This window comes from Panthera leo, chromosome A1 (genome assembly GCF_018350215.1).
Source record: "Panthera leo isolate Ple1 chromosome A1, P.leo_Ple1_pat1.1, whole genome shotgun sequence".
NCBI lineage: Eukaryota > Metazoa > Chordata > Mammalia > Carnivora > Felidae > Panthera > Panthera leo.
The window spans coordinates 135,914,220-135,940,240 of NC_056679.1; the positions used below are offsets into that span (position 1 = coordinate 135,914,220).

Sequence of the window (26,021 nt, forward strand, 5' to 3'; positions counted from 1 at the left end):
TATAATTGAAAAATATATATATTGATGGGCGCCTGGGTGACTCATTTAAGGGTCTGACTTTGGTTCAGGTCACCATCTCACAGGTTCATGGGGTAAAGCCCTGCATTGGCCTCTGCAGTGGTAAGGCAGAGCCTGCTTGGGATTCTCTCTGCCACTTCCCCACTTGCAGGCTTTCTCTCTCAAAATAAATAAACTTAAATTAAAAATATATATAGATATAGATATGCTATATACATACATAAAAGGATACACAGTTTTGTGTAGACTATGAATTTTCCTAAGGGAACTCTCCTTTGGAACCAGCCTCCAGATCAAGAAATAGAACATAGTACACAGAACTAGGGCCTTTAATTTGTTATTCTTTTTAAAATTTATTCATTTTTGAGAGAGACAGAGACAGTGCAAGTGGGGGAGAGGCAGAGAGAAAATCCCAAGCCAGCTACCCACTGCCAGTGCAGAGCCCTATTCCAGGCTCGAATCATGACCGAGGCCAAAGTCAGAAGCTTAAGGACTCAGCTATTCAGGCGTACCCCCTTTTTTTTAAGCTAAAAAAACATTAAAATAGTTTAAATCCTTTGGGGGGGGGTGCAAAGGACCTTGAGCTGGTAATCATGTACACTACCGTATGCACTTTATTTTTACAGCAAGTTTACCAACGAGATCCTACCACACTTTGAGTAATGGTCTTTTATCTGGCTCCAGAGATTCAGAACCGGTTCCTTAATTTACAAGTGACTTTTGCAAATCTCCCATTTCTGGCTGCTTTCCAACAAAATTTTAACCAAATTTTAGGAACAGAAAATTGTTGGGTAAGGACATGCCTTTCGTGTCAGCGTGTGAGCACCCTGGGACCTCCTTCAGAGTAAAACAGTCCCCTCCAGACCTCCCTCCGCCTCTCGTCGGCTGTTCCACCCCAAGCAGAGGAGCTCGGAGCGCGCCGCAGGGCGGTCCAGGACCACCCCCACCTTCTGGGAGTCGGGGCCCCTCCTCTGCACTCGGTCGCCAAAGCTGCGCTGTGCCTTTAATTGGGATCGCTGGGAGGGTGTGCGGGGAAGGGCTGGTTCCTCCCGCCTCCTTCTCCACCGCTCCCTTCCCCCTCCCATCCGAGTTTCAGGTGAATGGGTCACCGAGGGAGGAGACGGCCACGACACACAATTCCTCGCTGGCGTCCACCCACACCCCCGACCTGTCCTTCCCCGGCTGGAGGCCGCGGGACTCCGGGGAAAGCTAGCCAGAGCGCCCAAGAGCCCGCGCTTGGTGTAACAGGTGAGACTGGCCAGTGCGCGGCCCCAGACCTCCAGCACTGGCCAGGCGGTGGTGCGCATGCCCGGGGGCAGGACCGCGGGGGGGGGGGGGAGGTGGAGGAGGAGAAGAAGGAGTGGAGGAGGAGTGGAGGTGGAGGACCGACAGAGTTCTTAGTCTAGTCCCAGGCTGCTGGCGGGCGGCCCGCACCTCGTCAGGTGCGCTCGCCAGGTAAGCGCGTTCCTTGGCTCCTAGGGCCCTTGGTGGGTCGTGCGGGGCAGCAGTGAGTAGATGGGAGTTGGGCGCGGCGCCGGGGGCTCACGGTGGCCCCAGAGTCCCCCAGGAGATCGTGGCTCTGGTCTGGTAGGGGAGGCGCGGCGGGGGAGGACGCCCGGCGCCAGTTTCGGTGGCGGTTTCGCCTCTGGGCTGGGACCGGCGGGAGCCGGAGGGGCGCGGGTCCGCGGAGAGAGCAGCCCTGGGCTACTTTGGCGGCTGCCTCCCCCAGCGAAGGGCCACTTGGAGCCGCCGATCAGCTCTTTCGGCGGAAACGCTTACAGCTCCTCGAGTCCAGGCGGCGCGAGCACCTTCTCGCTTTAAAGGGGGGCGAGCGGGCGGTTCCCGAACTGAGGGAGCGCAGAGCGCGGCTCCCCGGACGGAGAGCTAGGAGGTCCTCAGGGAGTGGGGCGTGCGCCCGGCTCCTCGGGGTCCTGAGTGTAGGGCTGGAGACTGGGGGTCTTGGATCCCGGCGGCGGGGAGGGACCTCATCGATTCCGCCCCGTTCACTCTTTGGGTACCGAGCGGGGAGAGGGGTGACGGGTTTAATCCGTGAAGTATTCCTAGAGCCCTAGGGTGGGCCGATCCGCTCTTTGGAATCCAGCTAGTGCGAGCGGTGCGAGCGCGCGTCGATTTAAGCCTGGGGGCGGGGATTTAATTTCGAGCGAGGCTGTACTTCGAGGGAAGCTGTTCGCGCTTGGGATCCTCACCCGTGACCCGCAGGCCGCCGCCAGGTGGGCGGACCTGCCTCCGGGCGGTCCCTGCTGACCGCGCGCTGCGCGCACCGGCCAGGGCGCACGGACACGAACTGCCGCGGGCTTAGAGACCTCCAGGGAAGTGCCGGCGCGCGCGCTGCCTGCCGACATGTTCCCTGCGTCGGAGGAAGTGTGCGGGGAGAGCAGGGTTGAGGGGTCAAAATGGCCTCTGCTCCTTGGGGCTGGAGGAGCACCTCCGAGCCCCTGTGCCCCAGGTGAAGCGACTAACCCCGAGAAGCCACGGCATCCTCGGGCTGGCTGGGCACACTGCCCATTTGGGAAATGACCCGGGGCGGGGGAAGAGGCAGCCTTCCAGGTTAGTGTGCGGCCCTCACGCACAACAGGTGTATTATTGGGATCCCTGGAAAAGGTGAAACCTTCCTTTTAAGGCACTTCGAGTGAGCCCTGCTGTGATTGGAAGCTAGTTCCTTCCAGGCGGAGGTGCATTTCTCAAGCTGTCAATTCCCAGTATAACAGTGCTTCTCTGGCACGGTACAAATGAATATTTTCTCTTTCTGGTATTTTAAAATAGACATTGTGAATGGTGGAGCCACAGTAATGACTGTCTCCTCCAAGCCGCCTTTTTGTGTAGTTCTGCATTTCTGTAGTTACCAGGTGCCTCTTTGGTTAAATGATGGAGAGGAGGATGGCGAGATTTGTGCAGCTTCCAGGCTGTTCAGGGAAATGATGGGCAGTGCCTCCTAAATGCTGGGCCAAAAAGAGTTCTGTGCTTTGTATCCTTTAATGATACTATCAACTTTGGAAGGCAAGTCTTACTAGAACTCCATTTTAAAGGTGAAACACCGGTAGGGGAAACATGTTGCAAAGTTTGTGGCTTGAAACCTGCTTCAACAAATCGGGGAAGGTATAGTGGACAAGCAGCAGTCCTGGATATTCCAGCACCAGAACGCTCTGGGGTTTTTCTGGAACTCTCTACCTTTGACTGGTCCCTATGGTCTCATAGAATATTTCCACATCTTGTTTGATGTGAAGATAAACTTCTTGTTTTCTTTTAAAGGTAGTGTTGGAATTACTGCCCTTTAAAAATTAGGAGATCACTTTTAACCACACAAATTAACTGATAGAAAACCTTTCACCTGCCTAGGAGCCTGCCAGAAGGGAAGTTTTCTTCACTTGCATTTTAAGGCTTACTGGATTAGATTCCCTAGTGGGCTTTTTTCTTCCAAGTTATTATTTATGGATGTACTGGGGTAAAAAGACAATGAGGATTTTTGTTACCCTTTTTGTTTTAGCTTCTAGGCTTAGAGCTGCTGTGTGATTTAGTGCTTCCTAATCTCGAATATGGTCCGAATTGCCTGGGGATCTTATTAACATAGATTCTGATTCTTAGGTCAGATGTGGGGCCTGGAATTCTGTTTTTCAGCAAGCTACAAATGATGTCCATGGTTAAATGTTTGACCCTTTACTCTCCCTTTCCTTCAGACTGTAAACACTTAACTAATTTGGTTGAATGTGAAGGATTATATTTAGTGGCTGTTAGCATTGTGAACTTGAAGGCATTCACAGCTGTATTGAAATCCCAACTCTGATATGGGTTGTTGGTTTTATAAATCAAATGTTGATTGACCATCACTTTGTACCAGGGACTGTAAGGATCTGGAAGAAGAGTGATGGTCATGACAGACATCTGGGTGCTTGTAAGGCTGGTGTTCCAGTTGAGGTGGAGATGGTGGAGATTATTTAAAAAATAACAAAGAAGAAAAAATAATAATTAGGGGGGAAATTCGCTCTGAGAATAAAACGGGCTTGGTGGGTGGAGTGAATAGCAGGGAAGGAGCTTCTGAAGAGGTGACATTTGAGTTGAAAGCTGGACGGCTAGTGCCCACCATGTACAGATCTAGACATTATAGACAGGAAACTGACAAGATCAAGGCCCTCCTTGGATTGATGCCTTTAATTGAGGCAGTGATGCTCAAAATACATGGTGTGCTTAAAAATCACCTGGAAGGGGGGTGCCTGGGTGGCTCAGTCGGTTGAGCGTCCGACTTCAGCTCAGGTCATGAGTTCGAGCCCCACATTGGGCTCTGTGCTGACAGCTCAGAGCCTGGAGCCTGCTTGGGATTCTGTGTCTCCCTCTCTCTCTGCCCCTCCCTGCTCACGCTGTGTCTCTGTCTCTCAATAATAAATAAACGTTAAAAAAATTTTTTTTTAATTTTTTTTTTTAACGTTTATTTTTGAGACAGAGAGAGACAGAGCATGAACGGGGGAGGGTCAGAGAGAGGGAGACACAGAATCTGAAACAGGCTCCAGGCTCTGAGCTGTCAGCACAGAGCCTGACATGGGGCTCGAACCCATGGACCGCGAAATAATGACCTGATCCGAAGTCGGATGCTTAACCGACTGAGCCACCCAGGTGCCCCCCCCCCCAAATTTTTTTTTTAAATCACCTGTAGGGGCACCTGGGTGGTTCAGTTGGTTATGAGTCTGACTTCAGCTCAGGTCATGATCTCTAGATTTCATGGATTCAAGCCTCGCATTGAGCTCTGTGCTTACAGCTTGGAGACTGCAGCCTACTTCCGATTCTGTGTCTCCCTCTCTCTCTGCCCCTCCACATTCTCACTCTCTCTCTCTCTCTCAAAAATAAATGGACGTTAAAAAAAGTTTTTGTTTTTGTTTTTAAATCATCTGGAGAGGGGTGCCTGAGTAGCTCAATTGGTTGAGTGGGCGACTCTTGATTTCGGCTCAGGTCATGATCTCACAGTTCATGGGATGGAGCTCTGCATTAGTGCGGAGACAGCTTGGGATTCCTTCCCACCCCCCACCCCCGCCTCGTTTCGCTGTGTTTTCTCTCTCTTTCTCTCTCTCTCTCTTGCAAAATAAATAAACTTAAAAAAATCATCTGTAGATCTTACTAAAAATGCCACTTCTGATACAGAGCTAGTCTGTTTCAAAATATGCCTAATTTTAAAATTTTAGACAGTTTACTAATTGTATGCCAAAATATAATAATTTAATACCAGGCACAATTTTTAAAAACTTCTTAAAGGCAAATTAACTCTTGCTGCATATGATTGAAAAGGAATAGGCTCTCCTAAAATATGATAAAGTTTATCTTTTACTTACCGACAGTTGCTTCAAATAATTTTTCAGGGGGATAGCATTTTCAGGCTTTCTTTTCTTCCTCTTATGCTTAGGTTTCTATGAAGACAGCTTTGGGCAGTAACCATTTTCAAGCGGAGAACTTTTTAAATATTTTAACATTAATCAGCTTTACATATTTTGTAAGAGTCTGCTGTTTGCCTTATGCTTTCGACTTTTACTCAGCTGTTTGATTTATGTCCCTATCATTCACATGGTACGGGTTCTGTGATGGTGACCGATGAGCCCCTTAGGCCAGATCCTGTGTCCTTTTCATTCATTTTGTCCTTCACTCAATATACTTTTACTGAGCAAATAATGTTAATATTGTTGTGCTGGGCGTTGGGTAAACAGTCTCTTCTTGGTCCTTTTTTTCTTTGGCTGTGGCCTTAAAGCACAGTCCCGACTGCCTTGAAGGAGACATTAGAATTCCTCCAGTCCAGTCCCCCTACAATATCAAACAACTTAAGCTTTGCATACATGGCTTGAGATCACATTGTTATTTGTTATTTTTGAAGGGTGTGTGAAGTCAGGGTAAGGGAGAGGCTTCCTAACATTGACATGAAATCTGACCCTGTGGTATCTTTTCTTCAAAGAATGGTTTCTAGGACTACAAAGACAGCTGTGCAGATATTTGAAGGCTGCTGAAGTGGTCCTTCTAATGTTGATTGGTCCAGGCCAAACATTTCCTGTTTTATCAATCATTTGTCTTAAGACATGGTTTTTCTAGTTCTTTAACACTCTTAGTCACCTCCTGGAGAGGCACCTGCTTGGAACATGATGTACACATTTGAAGGTTGTGCAGAGGTTTGTTTCTTTTTCATAACTGCATCATTCCTAGATCGAAGCACTGTCTGTACCTACTGCCAAAGTTCAGGATGGCTTGTTAATTTTGTTGAAATTCTCCCTAAGGAAACACACTTCCAGAAATTGAGTCTAGGGGTGCCTGGGTTGCTCAGTTGGTTTAAGCGTCCGACTCTTGATCTCAGCTCAGGTCATGATCTCACGGTTCATGTGTTCGAACCCCGCATCGGGCTCTGCACTGATAGTGTGGAGCCCTGCTTGGAATTCTCTCTCCCTCTCTCTCTGCCCCTACCCCACTTGTATGTGCACATGTGCTCTTTCTCTTAAATAAACCTAAAAAAATTTTTTTTAATAAAATAAAAATTGAGTCTACATTTGTAAAGTGATTTATTCATGCCACTAATATTTGAAAATGGAGACAAAGTACCTAAAATGCCCAAACACTGAAATTTCTCAACTTCAAGGTAACCATCTTGCTGTGAATGGTTTTGCTCATCTTCCTTAATATATTATCTTAATTATAACACCCTAGAGGTCAAGTTTGTCCCCAGCCCTTTGGCATAGGGGGGTAGTAAAGTTCAAGGAAGAGAAGTAGAATTTGTCCTCTCTGATTGTGAGCTGTTAAAACCTCTAGGGGACCTAAATGCTCCATTCTTTCATCCTATTTAGATTCTGTTTTTCAGTCCCAGAGGCATCTGCCTGGGGGTGCTGTCTGTGCATAGGGATGTGCTCAAGATCCTCAGGCTTCATCTACCAATCTGGCGACCTTCTCAAAAAAGTAAATGAAGTTGATATGATTTGTCCTTGATAAACTTCCCAAAATTATTTGCTTCACAATGTAAAATCTCTGGTATCAGAGGATATTTGATAACAGAACTCTGAATCCAGAAAATGGCAGTTTGGAAAGGGATTTTTGTTGTCACCGTTTCTGACAAAATGTAAACTTCAGCCTGAGCCTGGACTAATTTAGAAGTTTCAAAAACTACCATGGAGGGGGCGCCTCGCTGGCTCAGTCGGTAGAAAATGTGACTCTTGATCTCCAGGGTCCTGGCTTCACGCCCTACATTGGGCATAGAGGATACTTAAAAAAGCCAAAGCAAAACAAAAATCTACCCTACCGTGGAGCCTGGAATTTTTGGCCTAGTCTTGAAGGAGTAAGCCCTGGCTATGAAAGGGGTAAGAATCCTCGAAGGTCAGTTTGTCAGTATTTGACGTTCAGTTTCACAGCTAGAGTCCTACATTAAATAGTGTTTAAATTCAGTTTTTCTTATTATTTTTCTGAACATCCATTAAGAAGCCAATCTGGACTTTCACTCTCCCATAACACTGTAACGTGCTAGTGTCCTCAATTGCCCATTTTTATGTACATTTGGGTACTAGTTATAGGTCTCTCTATGCTTAGGATTTGTGTACCTTTTTGTATGTGAATACTTCAGTAAAAACAGTTTTTTAAAGGAAAAACATAGCGAAGTCTTCCCTCACTGTGTTTGGAAAATCATGCTAATTGTGTTGGTGTTCCTAACATTCACTCTATTTCCGTCTTTAAGGTTTTTAGCTGATGTACGTTTGGGCATTATTTTCTTCTGAGAAATGTGGAATTGACTGTCCTTAAGGATGTGGAAGATAGTTGCCATTGATATTAAAGAACAAAATTTAGAGAGTTTGAATTTATTTACTTGACTAACATAATACCTTATTTGGACTTGCGTTTTTGGAAAGGAAAAACAATACTAGAAGACCCTTTAATATACTCAGATTGTAGATCTTGCTCAAGTGACCCCTCCCACTCCCACTTCCTGCCCTTCTTCTTCGGGTCTTGGTCTTTCTTCTCTGCTTGGTCCCGTCTTGGGCTCGATCATGTAGTCAACCCTAATAACTCGATAACTGCCTGTTGTGGTTGCTTTTTTCTTTGTGTGTGACCTTCTGTAGTACTTCCACAGACTCCCATGGTGTAGTGTAGACACTTAATAAGTACTTGTCGATTGAATGAAATTGCCTCTCAGGTATGTCGGGATTGTGCTCTGAGGAATTTTAGAACAAAATCATACTGCTTTTCTCGTAGGGCAGAAGACTCTTTAATATAACACATAATTAATGTTTCCCCCCTTTTTGTAAACATTATGTGCAATTTTGAAGACTTGGAAAATGAAAAGGAAAAAGTGTCTACAATCCTACTATCCATAGATGTATTGTGTAATAATTGGTAATGATAAAGGCATACTTTTAAACCAGATTACGTTTCAACATTGAGGGACTAGTATGTGCTAGACGTGGCTCTGTATCCACTTTCCTATGCATTCTCTTCTGATATGGCCTTTCAAAAGTAATATGAAAAAATAAGTTTTAAGAAGTTTTCTTTTTTTTATGTTTCTTGTTCTTGGAAGGGACTGTTTTGAAAATTACCAATTTTTTTTTCTTTCTATAATTTGTTTTATAATTTACATCCAAGTTAGTTAGCATATAGTGCAACAATGATTTCAGGAGTCGATTCCTGAATGGCCCTTACCCATTTAGCCCATCCCCCCTCCCACAACCCCTCCAGTAACCCTCTGTTCTCCATATTTAAGAGTCTCTTATGTTTTGTCCCCCTCCCTGTTTTTGTATTATTTTTGCTTTTCATCCCTTAGGTTCATCTGTTTTGTATCTTAAAGTCCTCATATGAGTGAAGTCATATGATACTTGTCTTTCTCTAATTTCGCTTAGCATAATACCCTCCAATTCCATCCACGTAGTTGCAAATGGCAAGATTTCATTCTTTTTAATTGCCAAGTAATACTACATTCTGTGTGTGTGTGTGTGTGTGTGTGTATATATATATATGTATATATATATGTATACATATATATACACACACACACCACATCTTTATCCATTTATCCGTTGATGGACAGTTGGGCTTTTTCCATACTGTGGCTGTTGTTGACAGTGCTGCTATAAACATTGGGGTGCATGTGCCCCTTTGAAACAGCATACCTGTATCCCATGGATAAATACCTAGTATTTATCCTAGTAGTGCAGTTGCTGGGTCATAGGGTAGTTCTGTTTTTGATTTTTTTGAGGAGCCTCCATTCTGTTTTCCAGAGTGGCTGCACCATCTTGCATTCCCACCAGCAGTGCAAAAGAGATCCTCTTTCTCCACATCCTCGCCAACATCTGTTGTTGCCTGAGTTGTTCATGTTAGCCATTCTGACAGGTGTGAGGTGGTATCTCATTGTGGTTTTGATTTGTATTTCCCTGATGATGAGTGATGTTGAGCATTGTTTCATGTGTCGATTGGCCATCTGGATGTCTTCTTTGGAGAAGTGTCTATTCATGTCTTTTGCCCATTTCTTCACTGGATTATTTGTCTTTTGGGTGTTGAGTTTGGTAAGTTCTTTATAGATTTTGGATACTAACCCTTTATCTGATAGGTCATTTGCAAACATCTTCTCCCATTCCGTCCATTGCCTTTTAGTTTTGCTGATTGTTTCCTTCGCTGTGCAGAAGCTTTTCATTTCGATGAGGTCCCAATAGTTCATTTTTGCTTTTGTTTCCCTTGCCTCTGGAGACGTGTTGAGTAAGAAGTTGCTGCGGCCGAGGTCAAGAGGTTGTTGCCTGCTTTCTCCTCAAGGATTTTGTTGGCTTCCTGTCTTCCATTTAGGTCTTTCATCCATTTTGAATTTATTTTTGTGTATGGTGTAAGAAAGTGGTCCAGGTTCATTCTTCTGCATTTCCCAGCACCACTTGCTGAAGAGACTGTCTTTATTCCATTGGATATTCTTTCCTGCTTTGTCAAAGATTAGTTGGCCATACATTTTTGGGTCCATTTCTCAGTTCTCTATTCTGTTCCATTGATCTGAGTGTCTGTTTTGTGCCAGTAGAAAATTACCAATTTTTACCTGTGCTGTAAAAGCTTTGTGAAATTTTTATTACTGCAACTTAGCAATGAAAGTTAATATTTGTAAGCCAGTGATATGCAGTGCTTGGTGCTTGGTGCTGTGAGGATGACCAGGCTGAATGATGCCTATGCTTAGTGATTTTCTGTACTCAAGGAATTAATGATCCATTGTATAAAGATGGCAGTGAGAAGGACAAGAGAAATAATCATGGTATGACAAGTTACTTGAGATTGGTCTCATTAGTTTTTTTAGCAATGCAAGGAAGCTCTGAGCTCAGTAGTAACACCCTTACCCTACTTACGTTGCTTAGATTGCCTTATCTTGGAAGCTACGGGGCAGCGCTCATCCTGAAGATCAGGTGATCCTTGGTATCAGCCATGTCATCGAGGCCTTTCGAAAGTCCACCTCCTTATAGACCTGATGAATTGTAAGTAATTCTTTAGTTTTGTTTTTTTTTAAACTGTCACATGTAAAAAATATGTATGGTTGAAATTTTCATCTGTTAAGTGTTTGCTGTTAAAAATGTCTGTTTAGGGGCCCCTGGGTGGCTCAGTTGGTTAAGCATCCAGCTTCAGCTCAGGTCATGATCTCACAGTTTGTGGGTTCGAGTCCTGAGTCAGGTTCTGTGCTGACAGCTCAGAGCCTGGAGCCTGCTTCAGATTCTGTGTCTTGCTACTCAACGCTGTCTCTCTCTCTGTCTGTCTCAAAAATAAATAAACATTAAAAAATATATATGTGTTTATAAATTTAAATTGAAACAAAGGTTATCAAGTGAAAGTTTCCCTCCGCCGCTTAACTTCCAGGATGACAGTTTTTCTCTGCAGAGGCAACTATTGTCACCTGTTCCTTCTTTCTTCCCTTCCTTCCTTTCCTTCCTTCCTTCCATCCATCCTTCCTTCCTTCCTTCCTTCCTTCCTTCCCTTCCTTTTTTTCCTTATTTCCTTTCTTTCTTTGCAAGAGAGAGCAGGTACACACGTGAGTGGGCAAGGGAGAAAAAGAGAATGAGTGAGAGGGAGAGAGAGAATCCCAAGCAGATTCCACACTGAGTGCAGAGTCCAGCTTGAGGCTTGATCCCACAACCCTGGGATCATGACCTGAGCTGAAATGAAGAGTCAGACACTTAACTGACTGAGCCACCCAGACACCCTTATCTCTTTCTAATGGTTGCTTCTAGATAGTTTAAGCTTATATTTGTGGGTATATTTATTCCTTTTTGTTTTTTCACAAATGGTATAAAGCTTCTTTATTAATGCCCTGTTTAGGTGACTAACCCTAAACTTGACTCCTTGTCAATTTTGTAGTAATAACTTTTATTGACATACGGTTCACACACCAAATAATCCACTCATTTAGAATGGACAGTTTAGTACTTTTAATATATTCACAGAGTTGTGCAACTGTCACCACATCAATTTTAAAACATTTTCATCTCCCCGATCAGCAGCCATTCCTCATTTCCCTCTAGTACTAGTCCATCAGCAGTCCACTTTCTCTTTCTAGATTGTTCCATGTCGGACATCTCATACAAATGTAATCACACAATATGTGATCCTCAGTGGCTGATTCTTTCACTTGGCATAATGTTTTCCACATCGTTAGTTTTTTTTCTTTTAAAATGTTTTTTTTAAGTTTATTTTTTGGGAGAGAGAGAGAGAGAGCGCGAGCGAGCGTGCACAAGCTGGGGAGGGGCAGAGAGGAGAGACAGAATCCCAAGCAGGCTCTGCACCATCAACGCAGAACCTGACGTGGAGCTCGAACTCACAAACTGTGAGATCATGACCTGAGCCAAGATCAAAAGTTGGATACTTAACTGACTGAGCTCCCCAGGCACCCCATCCACATCATTAGAGTGATTCTTGCCATTAATAAAATCAAGAAGCAAAGTTGAGGGTTCTTGCATCCCTATTCATTTGGGGGTTTAACTATGAAAAAATTTAAATTTGTTATCAGACTTTGATAGGGATTTCTTCCTGTAAGTAGTTTGTAGCTTCAAGTCTTTGATAAGTGTAGTAGGAGTTGTGTTCCTATTACATTGCCCCTATAAACATGGGTGAGATATAACACACACACAGAAAAGGGCACAGAACATGTGATGATGATGAGTAAGATAAAGATAAAGCAAAATCATCACGTAGGTCACCTCCAAGTGCATCCTTGTCTCCTCTCCTTCCCCTGGAAACCACCGTTCTGACATGATTATCACTTGATATATATTCTCTCGTTCTTTTTTTTTTTTTTTTAACATCTAAACAGTACATTTTAGCTTTACTTGTTTTTAACCTTTTTTTTTTTGCTTCAGAGCAATGCTACAGAAATAAAATGTGAATGATATATGTAATTTTTTGTTTTTTTTCTAACCGTATTAATAATATTTCGCTTAACCCAGTATATTTAAAATGTTATTTCAACAGGTGATGTAAACACTGACTCATGAGGCAGTTTATATTCCTTGTTATTACTAGATGTTATTTTTTAGAGCAGCTTTACATTCACAGCAAAATGGAGAGGAAGGTACAGAGATTTCCCATATGGCGCCTGCCCTTATACGTACATAGCCTGTCTCAGTATCTCCCTTCAGGGTGGCGCACATGTTATAATTGATGAACCTTCATTGACAAATCATTGTCACCCAAAGTACGTAGTTAATATTGGGTTTTCTCTTGATGGTGCTACGTTTCTTTTTTTACACTATGATCAGTTTGGACTGGCCACATTTCCAGTGTTCAGTGGATCGTGTGGCTAGTGGCTGCCATGTTAGACACAGCCCTGTAGCATTCCATCCTGTGGATATGTTACAGTTACCTATTCCACTCTAGGTAGAAATTTACACTGTTTCCAGTTTTGGGTTATTCTCAACAATGCTTTTGTGAATGTTACAACGTTAATGGAATTTTAAGTGGTGTAATCATCTTTTTTTTTTTAATGATATAATCATTTTGGGGGGGTGCCTGGGTTTCTCAGTTAAGTGTCTGACTTTGGTTCAGGTCATGTTCTCACAGTTTGTGGTTCAAGCCCTGTGACAGGTCAGAGCCTGGAACCTCCTTCAGATTCTGTGTCTACTTCTCTCTCTGCCCCTCCACTGCTTGCTCTCTCTCTCTCTGTCTCAAAAATAAATAATAAATATTTAAACAATTTTTTAATGATATAATCATTTTGGAAAACACTTTGACATTGTCTTATAGAGCTGAAGTTAAAAAAAAGAAACATTTGACTCAAAAATTCTCCTGGATATATACCTTAGAAAAATAAGTGCTTTTCAGGGGTGCCTGGGTGGCTTAGTCTGTTAAGCATCGGACTTCGGCTCAGGTCATGATCTCACGATTCATGGGTTCAGGCCCTGAGTCAGAGTCTGTGCTCACAACTTAGAGCCTAGAGCCTGCTTTGAATTCTGTGTCTCCCTCTCTCTCTTTTCCTCCCCTGCTTATGCTTTGTCTCTCAAAGATAAATAAAAATGTTAAAAATTATTTTACAAAAGAAAAGAATAAGTGCTTTTGTGTATGAGGACACATGCTCAATCGTGTTCAGAGCTACATTGTTCACAACAGCCCCAGATGGAGACATCCCAAATATCCAAGTAGAATGAGTTATGGAGTTTTCATATGTGACGTTTCAAAGACCATCTTATCAGTGTTCTTTCTAGTTTGCATTTCCTTGCATTCAAGTGGTTAGCAGCACCCAGTAGTGAGATATCTTGCTTTGCAATGAGAGAAGTGGACCAAGGAAATAATGGCAAAAACAAAAGGGGGTGAGGTCAGTTGAGCAATTGAATTTTGTTCCTGCAGGACCCACATTTCTTACATTCAGCGTGTCCACAGATCAATGTGCCTGTCTTCCGTGATGTTTATGATTGTATTACTGAAGTTTGCAAAGTAGTTGTTTTGTTTTTTTGTTTTTTTGTTTTGAGAGAGAGGGCAAGAGCAGGGGAGATGGGCAGAGGGAGAGAGAGAGAGAGAGAGAGAGAGAGAGAGAGAGAGAATCCTAAACAGGCACTGCTGTTCGTTGTTGTATCCTCAGTATCTAGGTTAGTGCCCAGCGCACATCAGCCTGGTGGCTCCAGTAAATAGCTATCATGTAAATAAATGAATGAATGTGCTTTCTCAGGTAGGAGAGTGAAGCTGCCAGGAATTGGACATGACCCTGGGTAGGCCACCTTCGGTGTCCTATTTGAATGCACTGGTCTCAAATCCCACAAGCAGTAGGGTTGACATCCTTATTCTAAACTGCTTGGGCTTCCCTCCCCAGGAATTACAGTTAACTGGTGTGGAATGCTCTGTCTAGGGGTTGTACCCACTCCCCAGGTGATTCTAATATGCCAAAAATTTGAGAACCTCTACTCCATAGAAATCCACTCCATAGAGTGGTGATTCTCAGTGCACATTTCCCAGACTGGCTGCACGAGCAGCAGCTTGTCTTTCTTGCAGAATCAGCACCTTGGGGTTGGGGACCAACAGTCTTTGTTTTAACAAGCCCTCCAGGGGATTCTGATGCACAGAAACTTTTACTATTCACTGGGTGTCTCAGTAGCTTCAGACTGCTGTAACAAAGTAGTACAGACTGGGTGACTTATTTTTTCTATTAAAAAAATTTTTTTAATGTTTATTTTTGAGAGAGAGAGAGAGAGAGAGAGAGAGAGAGAGAGAGAATGAATTGGGGAGGGGCAGAGAGAGAGGGAGACACAGAATGTGAAGCAGGCTCCAGGCTCTGAGCTGTCAGCACAGAGCCTGATGCGGGGCTCACACTCACCGCGAGATCATGACCTGAGCTGAAGTTGGCCGCTTAACCGACTTCGTGACTTATAAACAACAGTACAGACTGGGTGACTTATAAACAACATAATTTATCTCTCACAGTTCTGGAGGCTGAAAGTCCAAGATCAGGTGCCATTGTGGTCAGGTTCTAGTGAAGTCCATCTTCTGGGTTGCAGACTGCCAGCTTGTGGTTGTATCCCCTCACAAGGTAGAAGGAGTCTCTTTTTGTAAAGGCACTGTTTCCATTCATGAGGGCTCCATCTCATTACCTAATTAGGCCACCTCCTAATAGCATCACATTGGAGTTTAAGGTGTTGGCATTTGAATTTGTGGCAGGGGGTGGGGGGAGGCATAAAGTGTTGTTGCTTGTAGTGGTGGTACTAATAGTAGTTTTATTTGCCAATGGATAGTTTAAATTATTCCGAGTACACGATATGTTCTTTCTACTTACCTCCAAACGATACTAACTTGAAACTGTTTTCATGTGTATTTCAGCAAACCCAATCATTATGCACCAAGCAATGATATGTATGGTGGAGACATGCACGTTCGACCAATGCTGTCTCAACCGGCCTATTCTTTTTACCCGGAAGATGAAATTCTTCACTTCTACAAATGGACCTCTCCTCCAGGAGTGATTCGGATTCTGTCTATGCTTGTTATCGTGATGTGCATTGCCATATTTGCCTGTGTCGCCTCCACGCTTGCCTGGGATAGAGGCTATGGAACTGGCTTAATAGGAGGTGGTATAGGCTACCCTTACGGAAGTGGCTTTGGTACCTACGGAACCGGCTACGGCTATGGTTATGGCTATGGCTATGGCTACGGAGGCTACACAGATCCAAGAGCCGCAAAGGGCTTCCTCCTGGCCATGGTGGCCTTCTGTTTCATTGCTGCATTGGTGATATTTGTTACCAGCGTTATCAGATCTGAAATCTCGAGAACGAGAAGATACTACTTGACCGTGATAATACTGAGTGCTATCCTGGGCATCATGATGTTTATTGCCACAATTGTCTACATAATGGGAGTCAATCCAACTGCCCAGGCTTCTGGGTCGCTATACAGTTCACAGATATATGCCATCTGCAACCAGTTTTACACGCCTGCAGCTAGTGGACTCTACGTGGATCAGTATTTGTATCACTACTGTGTGGTAGATCCCCAAGAGGTATGGGTGGTTTCCTCCCTGCCCTGCTTTGGGTAGAGGCTTTTGGGAGGCTTAGTAGAATCACTCTGGGACCTTTTAAAAGGTATTTATGACAAGGCTTCACTTCCTTTGAAGTCAGAATCTGGAGAGGGTCTGGTGTCATTATTACGATATTTTTAATACCATATAGTTCATCCATTTAAAGTTTGGTTCGGTAATTTTTAGTATATTCAGAGTTGTGTGTCCATCCCCATGATCAGTTTTAGAACATTTTCGCTCTCCCTGAAAGAAACCCCATAACACAATTAGCAGTAATTTCTCACTTCTCTAACCCTTCCCAGACCAAGGCAACCGCTAATCCTATTCTATAGTTTTGCCTATTCTGGATAGTTCATATATAGAGTCACACAATATGAGGTCTTTTGTGATTGGCTTTTTTTAAGACCTTATTTATTTAAAGTTTATGTTAGAGAGAGAGAGAAAAATATTTTAGCAGGGGAGGGGCAGAAAGAGGGAGAACAGAAGGATCTGAGGCGAGCTCTCCCCTGATAGCAGAGACCCTGATGTGGGGCTTGAACTCACAGACCCCATGATCATTACCTGAGCCAAAGTGGGAGGCTTAACCAAATGAACCACCCAGGCACCCAACCTTCTTTCTTTTTTTAAAGTTTTATTTAATCTCTACACCCAATGTGGGGCTTGAACTCAAGACCCTGGGATCAAGAGTCATATACTCCCCTGAACGAGCCAGCCGGGTGTCCCCGTGATTGGCTCCTTCCAGTTCACATTAATGTAAAATTCTCAAGGTTCATCCATGTTATGTAGCATGTTGTGTCAATTCCTTTTTGTTGCCGAGTAATAGTTGATTGTATGCCTGTATCATTGTTTATCCATGCATCACTTGATGGACATTTGGAATGTTTTCACATTGATTGTTTGGAATAATGCTCTGAACATTTGTGTACAAGTTCTTATGTGAACTCATGTTTTAGTTTCTCTTGAGTATGTACCTAGGGATAGAATTGCTAGGTCTTATGTTGTCTCTGGGTCTTTTTTTTCCTTTTTTTTTAATGTTTATTTATTTATTTAGAAAGAGAGAGAGAATCCCGTGCAGGCTCCACACTGTCATCTCAAAGCCCAACACGGGGCTATATCTCAACGAACATGATCTGAGTTGAAATCAAGAGTCAGACACTTAACTGACTGAGCCACTCATGGACAGTGTCTCTGTGTTTAATCTCTTGAGGAACTGTTTTCCCAACAGGTTGCACTGTTTTACATTTACTAGAAACGTATGATGATTGCAATTTCTGCACATCGTCACCAACATTGTGTTTTGTCTGCTTGATTCTGTCCATGCTGATGGGTGTGAAGTTGCTAATCTTTTTTTCCTGATGGATTTCTTACCTTTTTTTCCCTTATCTTTTTGTTTTGTTTTGTTTTCCCCCTCCTTACACTGACTCAGTAATTCTCATTCTTTTACCTGAATGAGTCACTCTTTTGGGGTTAGATCATCTCCAGTAACTATCATTATTTTGAAGACTGAAATGTTTTCACCCCAAATATAGGTTTTCAGAATGTTTGTTGACTGGCAAATGTATGTCTGGTAAATAGAGCTGAGGGCTGATATTCCTATCTTACCACACCCCCCGTCTCTCTTAGTCCTCTGAATGCCCCAAACTTGTATTCACTGAAAAAGGATATCACTGTTAGATGGCTGCAAAGAGACCCACTTGTTACCCATTAGCAGAATCCAGGCCAGGGTCCAGGTACCTGCCTAATTTCAAGCGTCTGCAGGCCAGTTGACCACTCAACATGCTTATCAGACACTGGGAGAACTGTCATGGGGAGGGATTCCTTGTCACAGGGCCCTTTCTTGTAAGTGCACAGAAGACTCCCAACAGAAACCACCTGCCAGACTAAATGAATCATTTTCTCTAATTTATAGCTTGGTTAGATCATGTCTGCATAATTTATGGTAAGGTAGATCCTCTATAGACTGGAAGTTACATTCAGTATAAAAAGATTTGCCAAGTATGTGTTATGAACAAGATTATAAACATGATTGGGTATTTAAAGCTACTTCTGAGAGGGGCGCCTGGGTGACTCTGTCAGTTAAGCCGCCAACTTCGTCTCAGGTCATGATCTCACAGTTCCTGAGTTCGAGGCCCGTGTCGGGCTCTGTGCCGACAGCTCAGAGCCTGGAGTCTGCTTCGGATTCTGTGTGTCTCCCTCTCTCTCTGCCCCTCTCCTGCTCACACTCTGTCTGTCTCTCTCTCAAAATAAGTAAACATTAAAAAATATATATATAAAGCCCTTTAGAAGTATACCAGTGATTGAGTTAATTTACTGGCCATTTTCATCTGTTGGTAAAAAGGCCACTTAGTGCTCAAGCTTTGGAACTAGATTTCTATAATTTAAAATGGAGTGATGAGGGTACCTAACTTTAAGCCTGTTCTGAGTATTGAATCAAGTCGCATATGTATTGCTAGCCTCCGCCCAACTGACATGGGCTACATTTTATATTTCTAAAATGTAACTATTTGTATCAGTTTTATATCACACCACAGATATATAAGTGCAGGGCCTTAGGTATTTTTGGATAGTGCATTAGGATAAAGTAAACAATTGAAATCTAACTGTGTCAATATCTTTAATCTCTTTTTAGGCAATTGCCATTGTCCTGGGATTCATGGTTATTGTGGCTTTTGCTTTAATAATTTTCTTTGCTGTGAAAACTCGAAGTAAGATGGACCGGTATGACAAGTCGAATATTTTGTGGGACAAGGAACATATTTATGATGAGCAACCCCCCAATGTCGAAGAATGGGTAAGTGTTGTTTAAAAAAAAAAAAAAAAAAAGCATATGTCTGGTATTTTATTAACCCCCCAGGTTTCTGTCTCTAAATTTGACTTTGGGTGCTTTGTGAAACTCTGTTCTTAGAATTATTGTCTGTATATGTTGCAAAAGTTGTGCTCTCATGTTTTGCTCAGACCTCTGAGAAGGTGGTATGATAACTGGAAATTGTTTCACTACAAGGTGAAAATCAGATTTCCGTTTTAAAGAAGTGTACCTAGGCCCTGAAACCAAATGGCTTCTAAAGAATTGTGCAGAAAGGACTTGGCTTTTGCAAAACAAAACACCTCTCCCCTCCCCTTCTATTTTCCTTCTTGTCATTTTGGAGGGAAACACTTGGGCGGGATGCTTGCTGTCTTTTGGCTCAGGATTGGCAGTGGTGTTTTGGAGTCGTAGCAAGTGGCATATGTTTAAACTTCTTCCATGGATAACAGCCTAGCAAATTACAGTGACTGATTCTGCATGGATACTTACCTAAGAGATACTTCCGTGAAGCAGAGAGAGACTGGAGCGATTCCCTTTTTGTGTATACTGTACTGTTATTCGTACGAGTATGTGTTAATATCTCGGAAATAGGTGTTCCTGATACCTGACCTGTCGTTAGAGATGTCTGCAGTGAGACTTTATTTCTCAGAAGTCCTGTTAGGATGCAGTTGGGAACATCCTCAGAAACCCCCATCATAGGTTTCCTGGAGCAGATTGAAGTTTTGCCGTGAAGGTGAGGTGTGAATCCTGGACACGGGTTCCAGGGTAGGTGTGTTCTGGATAGGGGGAGTGGAGTAAAGAGGGCTCAGGTTGGGTTCTGCTGGTCAGGGGAGGGATAAAGACATGGCTCATCTCGAAGGCCTCTTTAGCTCTGGCGTTCTGTGTTGTCTGATTTGAAGAAACGTAGATGAGATTTTCTTCTGATTAGTTAAGGAGACACAACGAAACTCTTTTGAAAATCAGCGGGTGTGGTAGGGTTCCTGTGTTCCTGAACTCTCCTTGAAGCCTGCTTGTTCTCTTTTTCCTCCTCCTTCCCTCCCACCCCCAAAAAGTGTGCAGGTGTTAAGGACTGTTTTCTTTCGACCTTTAGCTCCAGGCAAGGCCACCTGTAGATGGAATAGGACTGTCTATTGTGAACTGTGAAGTAAATGTTTCGCTGGGAGTTTCTGGGAGTTTCTGGGCGTGTCAGTTTTCACTGGCTGTTGGATTTGTTTATTTAAGGTTTCGAGAGCCTAACAAAAAAAAAAAAAAACTGACTTAAGAGAGGCCAGTGCTGGTAATAGTAGAGTTCCAGTGAACTTTGGCTTCTCATCTGATCTTACTGTCAGGAGGTTTTAATCAGTTCTGGGTGCTTTTGATAATTGGGCAAAAGATAGCCTTAACAGTTTATGGAGGTGATAATGATGGTGAAGCAGAAAGCACTTTATTTTTTAGATTTTTATTAAAAAATTTTAATCTAATTTTTAATTTTTTATTTTTATAAAGATTTTATTTTTTATTTTTTTTAATGTTTTAAGAAGTTTGTTTATTTTGAGAGAGAGAGCACCTGTGGGCAAGTGGGAGAGGGGCAGAAAGAGAGGGAGAGAGAGAGAGAGAGAGAGAATCCCAAGCAGGCTCCATGTGGAGGCCACCTGGAGCCCGATTCGGGGCTTGAACTCACCATCCATGAGATCATGACCTGAGCCCAAATCAAGAGTTGGGTGCTTAACTGACTGAGCCACCCAGGTACCCCAAGATTTTATTTTAAAGTAATCTCTACACCCATTGTGGGGCTCGAACCACCATCTGGAGATCAAAAGTCGAATGGTCCACTGACTGTGCCAGCCAGGTGCCCCAGCACTTTACTTTTAAAAAAGCATTATTTGGGGTATATGTATTTATTTTTTATTTAAAAAAAATTTTTTTAATGTTTATTTATTTTTGAGAGAGACAGAGCATGAGTGGGAGAGGGGCAGAGAGAGAGGGAGAGACAGAATCCGAAGCGGACTCCAGGCTCCGAGCTGTCAGCACAGAGCCTGGTGTGGGCTCGAATTTATAAACTGTGAGATCATGACCTGAGCCGAATTCGGACGCTCGCCCGACTGAGCCACCCAGGTGCCCCAAGGGTCTACGTATTTTTAATATAAAAATAATCTCTGCTTAAAATAATGGTAAAAAACTCTAGCATTGATTATTTGTACTAAGGATTAAAATTTGAATTCTCGTTGTAGAGAACTAAGACCAGATACTCCCCATATAGCTACTAATGTTTTTTGTTTTGTTTTGTTTCTTTTTGGTGGGGGAGAAGGGAAGAAAAACTTACCAGAGGAACAATTAATTAGCTACTGAATATTAGTTTACTCCTTCCCTATATGTTAGGGTAGGTTTATTCCCTACCCTAACATATTCATTATTCATTATTTTATTAGATGTTCATTATTTTATTAGATCTTAGTGCCTTTCCTGGATTTTAAAATCTGTAGTATCGGAACCTTTGAGCAAAGATGCCTCAAAAGTTGAGCCTTAAGAGTTGTAAGCAGGTTTCAGCTCTTAAGTATTATGTGTGGGGAAAATGTGCAACTCGCTAATTTCCTGTCTCTGAATCTCCAGTACAATGGTTTCTCTGCCTTCCTAGGGAATTTTCGAGTTGTTTTTTTTCCCTTCCCCTTCTGGATATCTTGTACTTTGTAAAATAAGCAGGCCATGTTTGCACATTGTTTTGGGTGTTAACCTGGTCCTTTGTAGTCAGTCAGTCACTTCAGTTTGTACCAACGTTGTAGATTAAATATTTGAAGGTTCTTTTAATTAAATTTGCAGGTGTTTATTTTTTTCTGTTATGTCCTCAAATTCCAGATGTAGTTGGTACTTTTTCTGAATTAAAGTGTGTGTGTGTATATATATATATATGTGTGTGTGTGTGTGTGTATGTATTTTTTAAATTTATTTTATCTGATTGGTAACTAGAGATTTTGAAATACAGTGAGCTATAAAGAAAATTCTTCCACCCTTAGTTACAGTTCTCATGTATTTTCTGTCATATACCCAGCCTCTCCTGCACCTTCTTAATCTGAATCCGAAGAAGTAGGACTATGTTCCCCATCAGTGTAAAATCCTATTTTTTTAATAGAATTTTTTTGAAAGTTTAGTTATTTTGAGATAGAGCCTAAGCACGAGCAGGAGAGGGAGAGAGAATCCCAAGCAGGTTCCTCACTATCAGAGCAGAGCCCAACACAGGGCTCAAACCCACAAACTGTGAAGTCATGACCTGAGCCTAAGTCAGGGGTCAGATGCTTAATTGACCGAGCCATCCAGGTACACTATGTAAAATCTTATATTTTTTTAATGTTTATTTTTTTATTTTATTTATTTTTTTAAATATTTATTTATTTGAGAGAGAGAGAGAGAGAGCACCAGCACGGAAGGGGCACAGGATCCGAAGCAGGCTGTAGGCTGCTCAGCTGAGCTGTCAGCACAGAGCCTGACATGGGGCTTATACCCAGGATCCGCGAGTTCATGCCCTGAGCCACAGTCGGACGTTTAACTGACTGAGGCACCCAGGCACCCCTAAAGCATTTATTTATTTTTGAGAGAGAGCAGAAGCAGAGGAGCGGGAGAGAAGAGGACAGAGGATCCAAAGTATGCTCTGCGCTGACAGCCGAGAGCCCGATGCGGAGCTTGAGCTCATGAACCTCGAGATCATGACCTGAGCCAAAGTCAGATGCTTAACTGACTGAGCCACCCAAGCCCCCTAAAATCCTATTTTTTGATTTAACATTATATTGTAGGCTTTTTATGACATCATTAAATATTCCTCAAAAACATTTTTGATACTCTTAATTTTATTGAAGTACAACGTATATCTTACACAGAGTAAAGTACAGCAGGTACACTAATTGTGTGGCTTATGATCATGAGATCATGGTCGTGATCAAAGAGATAAAGACATAGTTCATTCCAGTGTCCATGGTTTCCTCATGCCTCTTCTCAGTATCCTCTAGAGGGTGGTGACCTCTGTCATTTCTGTCACATCAGTTGGTTTTGCCATTCTTAAATTTCATATAAATGAAATTATGTACTGTGTACTTTTGTGCTCACTGAACATATTGTCTGTGAGATTCATTTAAAAAATTTTTTTAATGTTTATTTTTGAGAGAGAGAGAGACAGAGTGTGAGTGGAGAGAGGGGCAGAGAGAGAGGGAGACACAGAATCCAAAGCAGGCTCCAGGCTCTGAGCTGTCAGCACAGAGCCTGATGTGGGGCTCAAACTCACGGACCATGAGATCATGACTTGAGCTGAAGTCGGACACTTAACTGACTGAGCTGCCCAGGCGCCCGAGATGCATTTATATTGTTGCATCTATCAGTATGATACTGTTTTAATTCTTGTATTTTTTGGCAAAATAGAAACTTTCCTAAGTATCCCCTTTAAAAAGATCTCTTGGTCAGAATTACAGTGAAAAAAAAAGGTTTTCCCAAGGAGGTGAAAGACATCACTGATGATAAAAATTGAAGATGACACAAAGAAAGGGAAAGACATTCCATGCTCATGGATTGGAAGAATTAATATTGTTAAAATGTCTATACTGCCCAATGCAATCTACACATTTAATGCAATCCCTATCAAAATAACACCAGCATTTTTCACAGAATTACAACAAACAATCCTAAAATGTATATGGAACCACAGAAGACCCCAAGTAGCCAAAGTAATCTTGAAAAAGAAAAGACTGTATACAAATCACAATTCTAGACTTCACATTGTATTACAAAACTGTAGTAATCAAAACAGCATGGTACTGGCACAAAAATAGGCACATAGATCAACAGAACAGGATAGACAGCCCAGAAATAAACCATGATTATATGGTCAATTTATCTTCAACAAAGGAGGAAAGAATATGCAATATGAAAAAGATAGTCCCTTCAACAAATGGTGTTGGGAAAACTGGACAGCTACGTGCAAAAGAATGAAACTGGTCCACTTTCTTACATCATACACACAAATAAACTTGAAATGGATTAAAGACCTAAATGTGAGACCTGAAATCATAAAAATCCTGGAAGAGAGCACAGGAATCAATGTCTCTGACATAGGCCATAGGAACATTTTTCTAGATATATCTCCTGAGGCAAGGGAGACAAAAGCAAAAATAAGTTATTGGGACTACATCAAAATAAAATTCTTCTGCACAGGAAAAGAAACAACAAAACTAAAAGGCAACCTATGAAATGGGGTAAGATATATGCAAATGACATATCCAATAAAGGGTTAGTATCCAAAATACATAAAGAACTTCTAAGACTCAACATCCAAAAAACAAATAATCCAATTTAAAAATGGGCAGAAGACATCAACAGACATTTCTCCAAAGAAGACATACAGATGGCTAACAGACCCCTGAAAGGATGCTCAGCATCACTCATCATCAGGGAAAAAGAAATCAAAACTACCATGAGCCATCACCTCACACCCGTCAGAATGGCTAAAATCAACAACACAAACAACGGATGATGGTGAGGATGTGGAGAAAAAGGAACCCTTGTGCACTGTTGGTGGGAATGCAAACTGGTGCAGCCACTGAGGAAAACAGTATGGAAGTTCCTCAAGAAGTTAAAAACAGAACTACCCTAGGATCTAGCAATTGCACTCCTGGGTGTTTGCCTACTTAAAGGATAAGAAAACACTAATTCTAAAGGGATACATGCACCCCTATGTTAATAGCAGCATTATTTCCAATAGCCAAAATACAGAAGCAGCCCAAGTGTCTATTGATGAATGAATAAGGACAATGTGGTATATATATATCTATAGAATGGAATGTTGTTCAACTACAAAAAAGGATGAAATCTTGCCATTTGCAATGACATGGATGGAGCTAGAGAGTATAATGCTAAGTGAAGTTATTCAGCCAGAGAAAGACAAGTGCCGTATGATTTCATGTGGAATTTAAGAAATAAAACATGAGCAAAGGGAAAATAGAGAGGCAAGGCAAGAAACAGACTCTTAACTATAGAGAACAAACTGAAGGTTACCAGAGGGGAGGGTGGTAGGGGGATGTGTTAAGTAAGTGATGGGGATTAAGGAGGGCACTTGTGATGAGCACCGGGTGTGTATGGAAGTGTTGGATCACTATATTGTACACCTGAAACTAATAGAATACTATATGTTAACTAACTAGAATTAAAATAATAACTTAAAAAATAATAAAAATTTAAAAACAGGTTTTTGGGGAAATGTCTCCTTGCCATCCTTGTGTGCCCATTTTCTCTTTTTTTTTAGGTATCTCCCCCCCCGCCCTTCCCACTCTTCTAGGTACTCCTCTTAGTTTTTTATCATGCGTTTCATGGTTTTACTTTGCAAAAATAAAACCAAAGAAAAACAGACTCCCTGCTTATTTATGCAAAAGTTAGTGTAGTGATCACACCATTCTGCTCATACCTTGCCCTTTTTGCTTTACAGTGTATCCTGATGAACTTTCTTCCCAGTTTTTAAGGAGCCTCATCCTGGTATGGATGTACCATGATTTTATGTCACCAAAGTCATTGATGGTTACATTTGCTATTTAGTATTACCAACAATGATATGATTTAAAATCTTTGTTTATATAACAGAATCCGAAGCAGGATCCAGGCTCCTGGCTGTCAGTACAGAGCTTGACACGGGGCTCCATCTCATGAACAATGAGATCATGACCTGAGCCAAAGTCAGATGCTTAACGCACTGAGTCACCCAGGTGGCCCAAGCCTACTTAATTTAAAAAAAAAGGGGGGGAAGTTCCCACCCCTCTCCCTCTGTTTCCCATTGGGGCAGTGACATTTAACAGACAGATTTATATCCTTTTTTATTGTTACTGATGTCATACATTCTAAGACACTCCTTTGTTCCCTCCAATGTAATTTTTTTGAGATTAGGGACTTCTTACTGTTGTAGTGTGGATGCTTCTCCTCCCCCAAGTCCTCGTCTTAGACTCCCTCCATGTGTACGGTCGCAGACACAAAACCAGTACAGTATAGTAGAGTGGGTGTGAAGTGTGGAGCCAAATTGCCTGGGTCCCAGTCCAGCCCTGCCAGTTGATTTTGTGAGGCCTGGCAGGGTCTTCCGTGTCTGTGCTTGAGCTTTCCCATCTCTAAAATGGGGATGGTAATTGCATCCACCTCATGGGTTTGTTACAGTGAATTAACTTTGTAAAATCCTTAAAATAACTAAGTCTGTCGGTACAGAACCCATGTACCTCATTGCTTTTAGCAGCT

At 42.4% G+C, this 26,021-nt stretch overlaps 1 protein-coding gene across 2 annotated transcripts in view; it reads left to right on the forward strand.

Moving 5' to 3' along the window:
* Positions 1-634: 634 nt before the first annotated feature.
* The window catches only part of OCLN (occludin), a 54,072-nt gene continuing 28,685 nt past the window's right edge, over positions 635-26,021 (forward strand). The window contains exons 1-4 of one of the 2 annotated variants that reach the window (XM_042940585.1): positions 635-1,266; positions 10,362-10,478; positions 15,295-15,970; positions 18,618-18,779. In XM_042940585.1, coding sequence (XP_042796519.1) covers positions 10,429-10,478; positions 15,295-15,970; positions 18,618-18,779 — 888 coding nt within the window. In that variant the 5' untranslated portion in view covers positions 635-1,266; positions 10,362-10,428. Of the gene's footprint in view, positions 1,267-1,395; positions 1,474-10,361; positions 10,479-15,294; positions 15,971-18,617; positions 18,780-26,021 lie in introns of those variants that run through there. The other variant, XM_042940576.1, reaches the window with a different exon arrangement.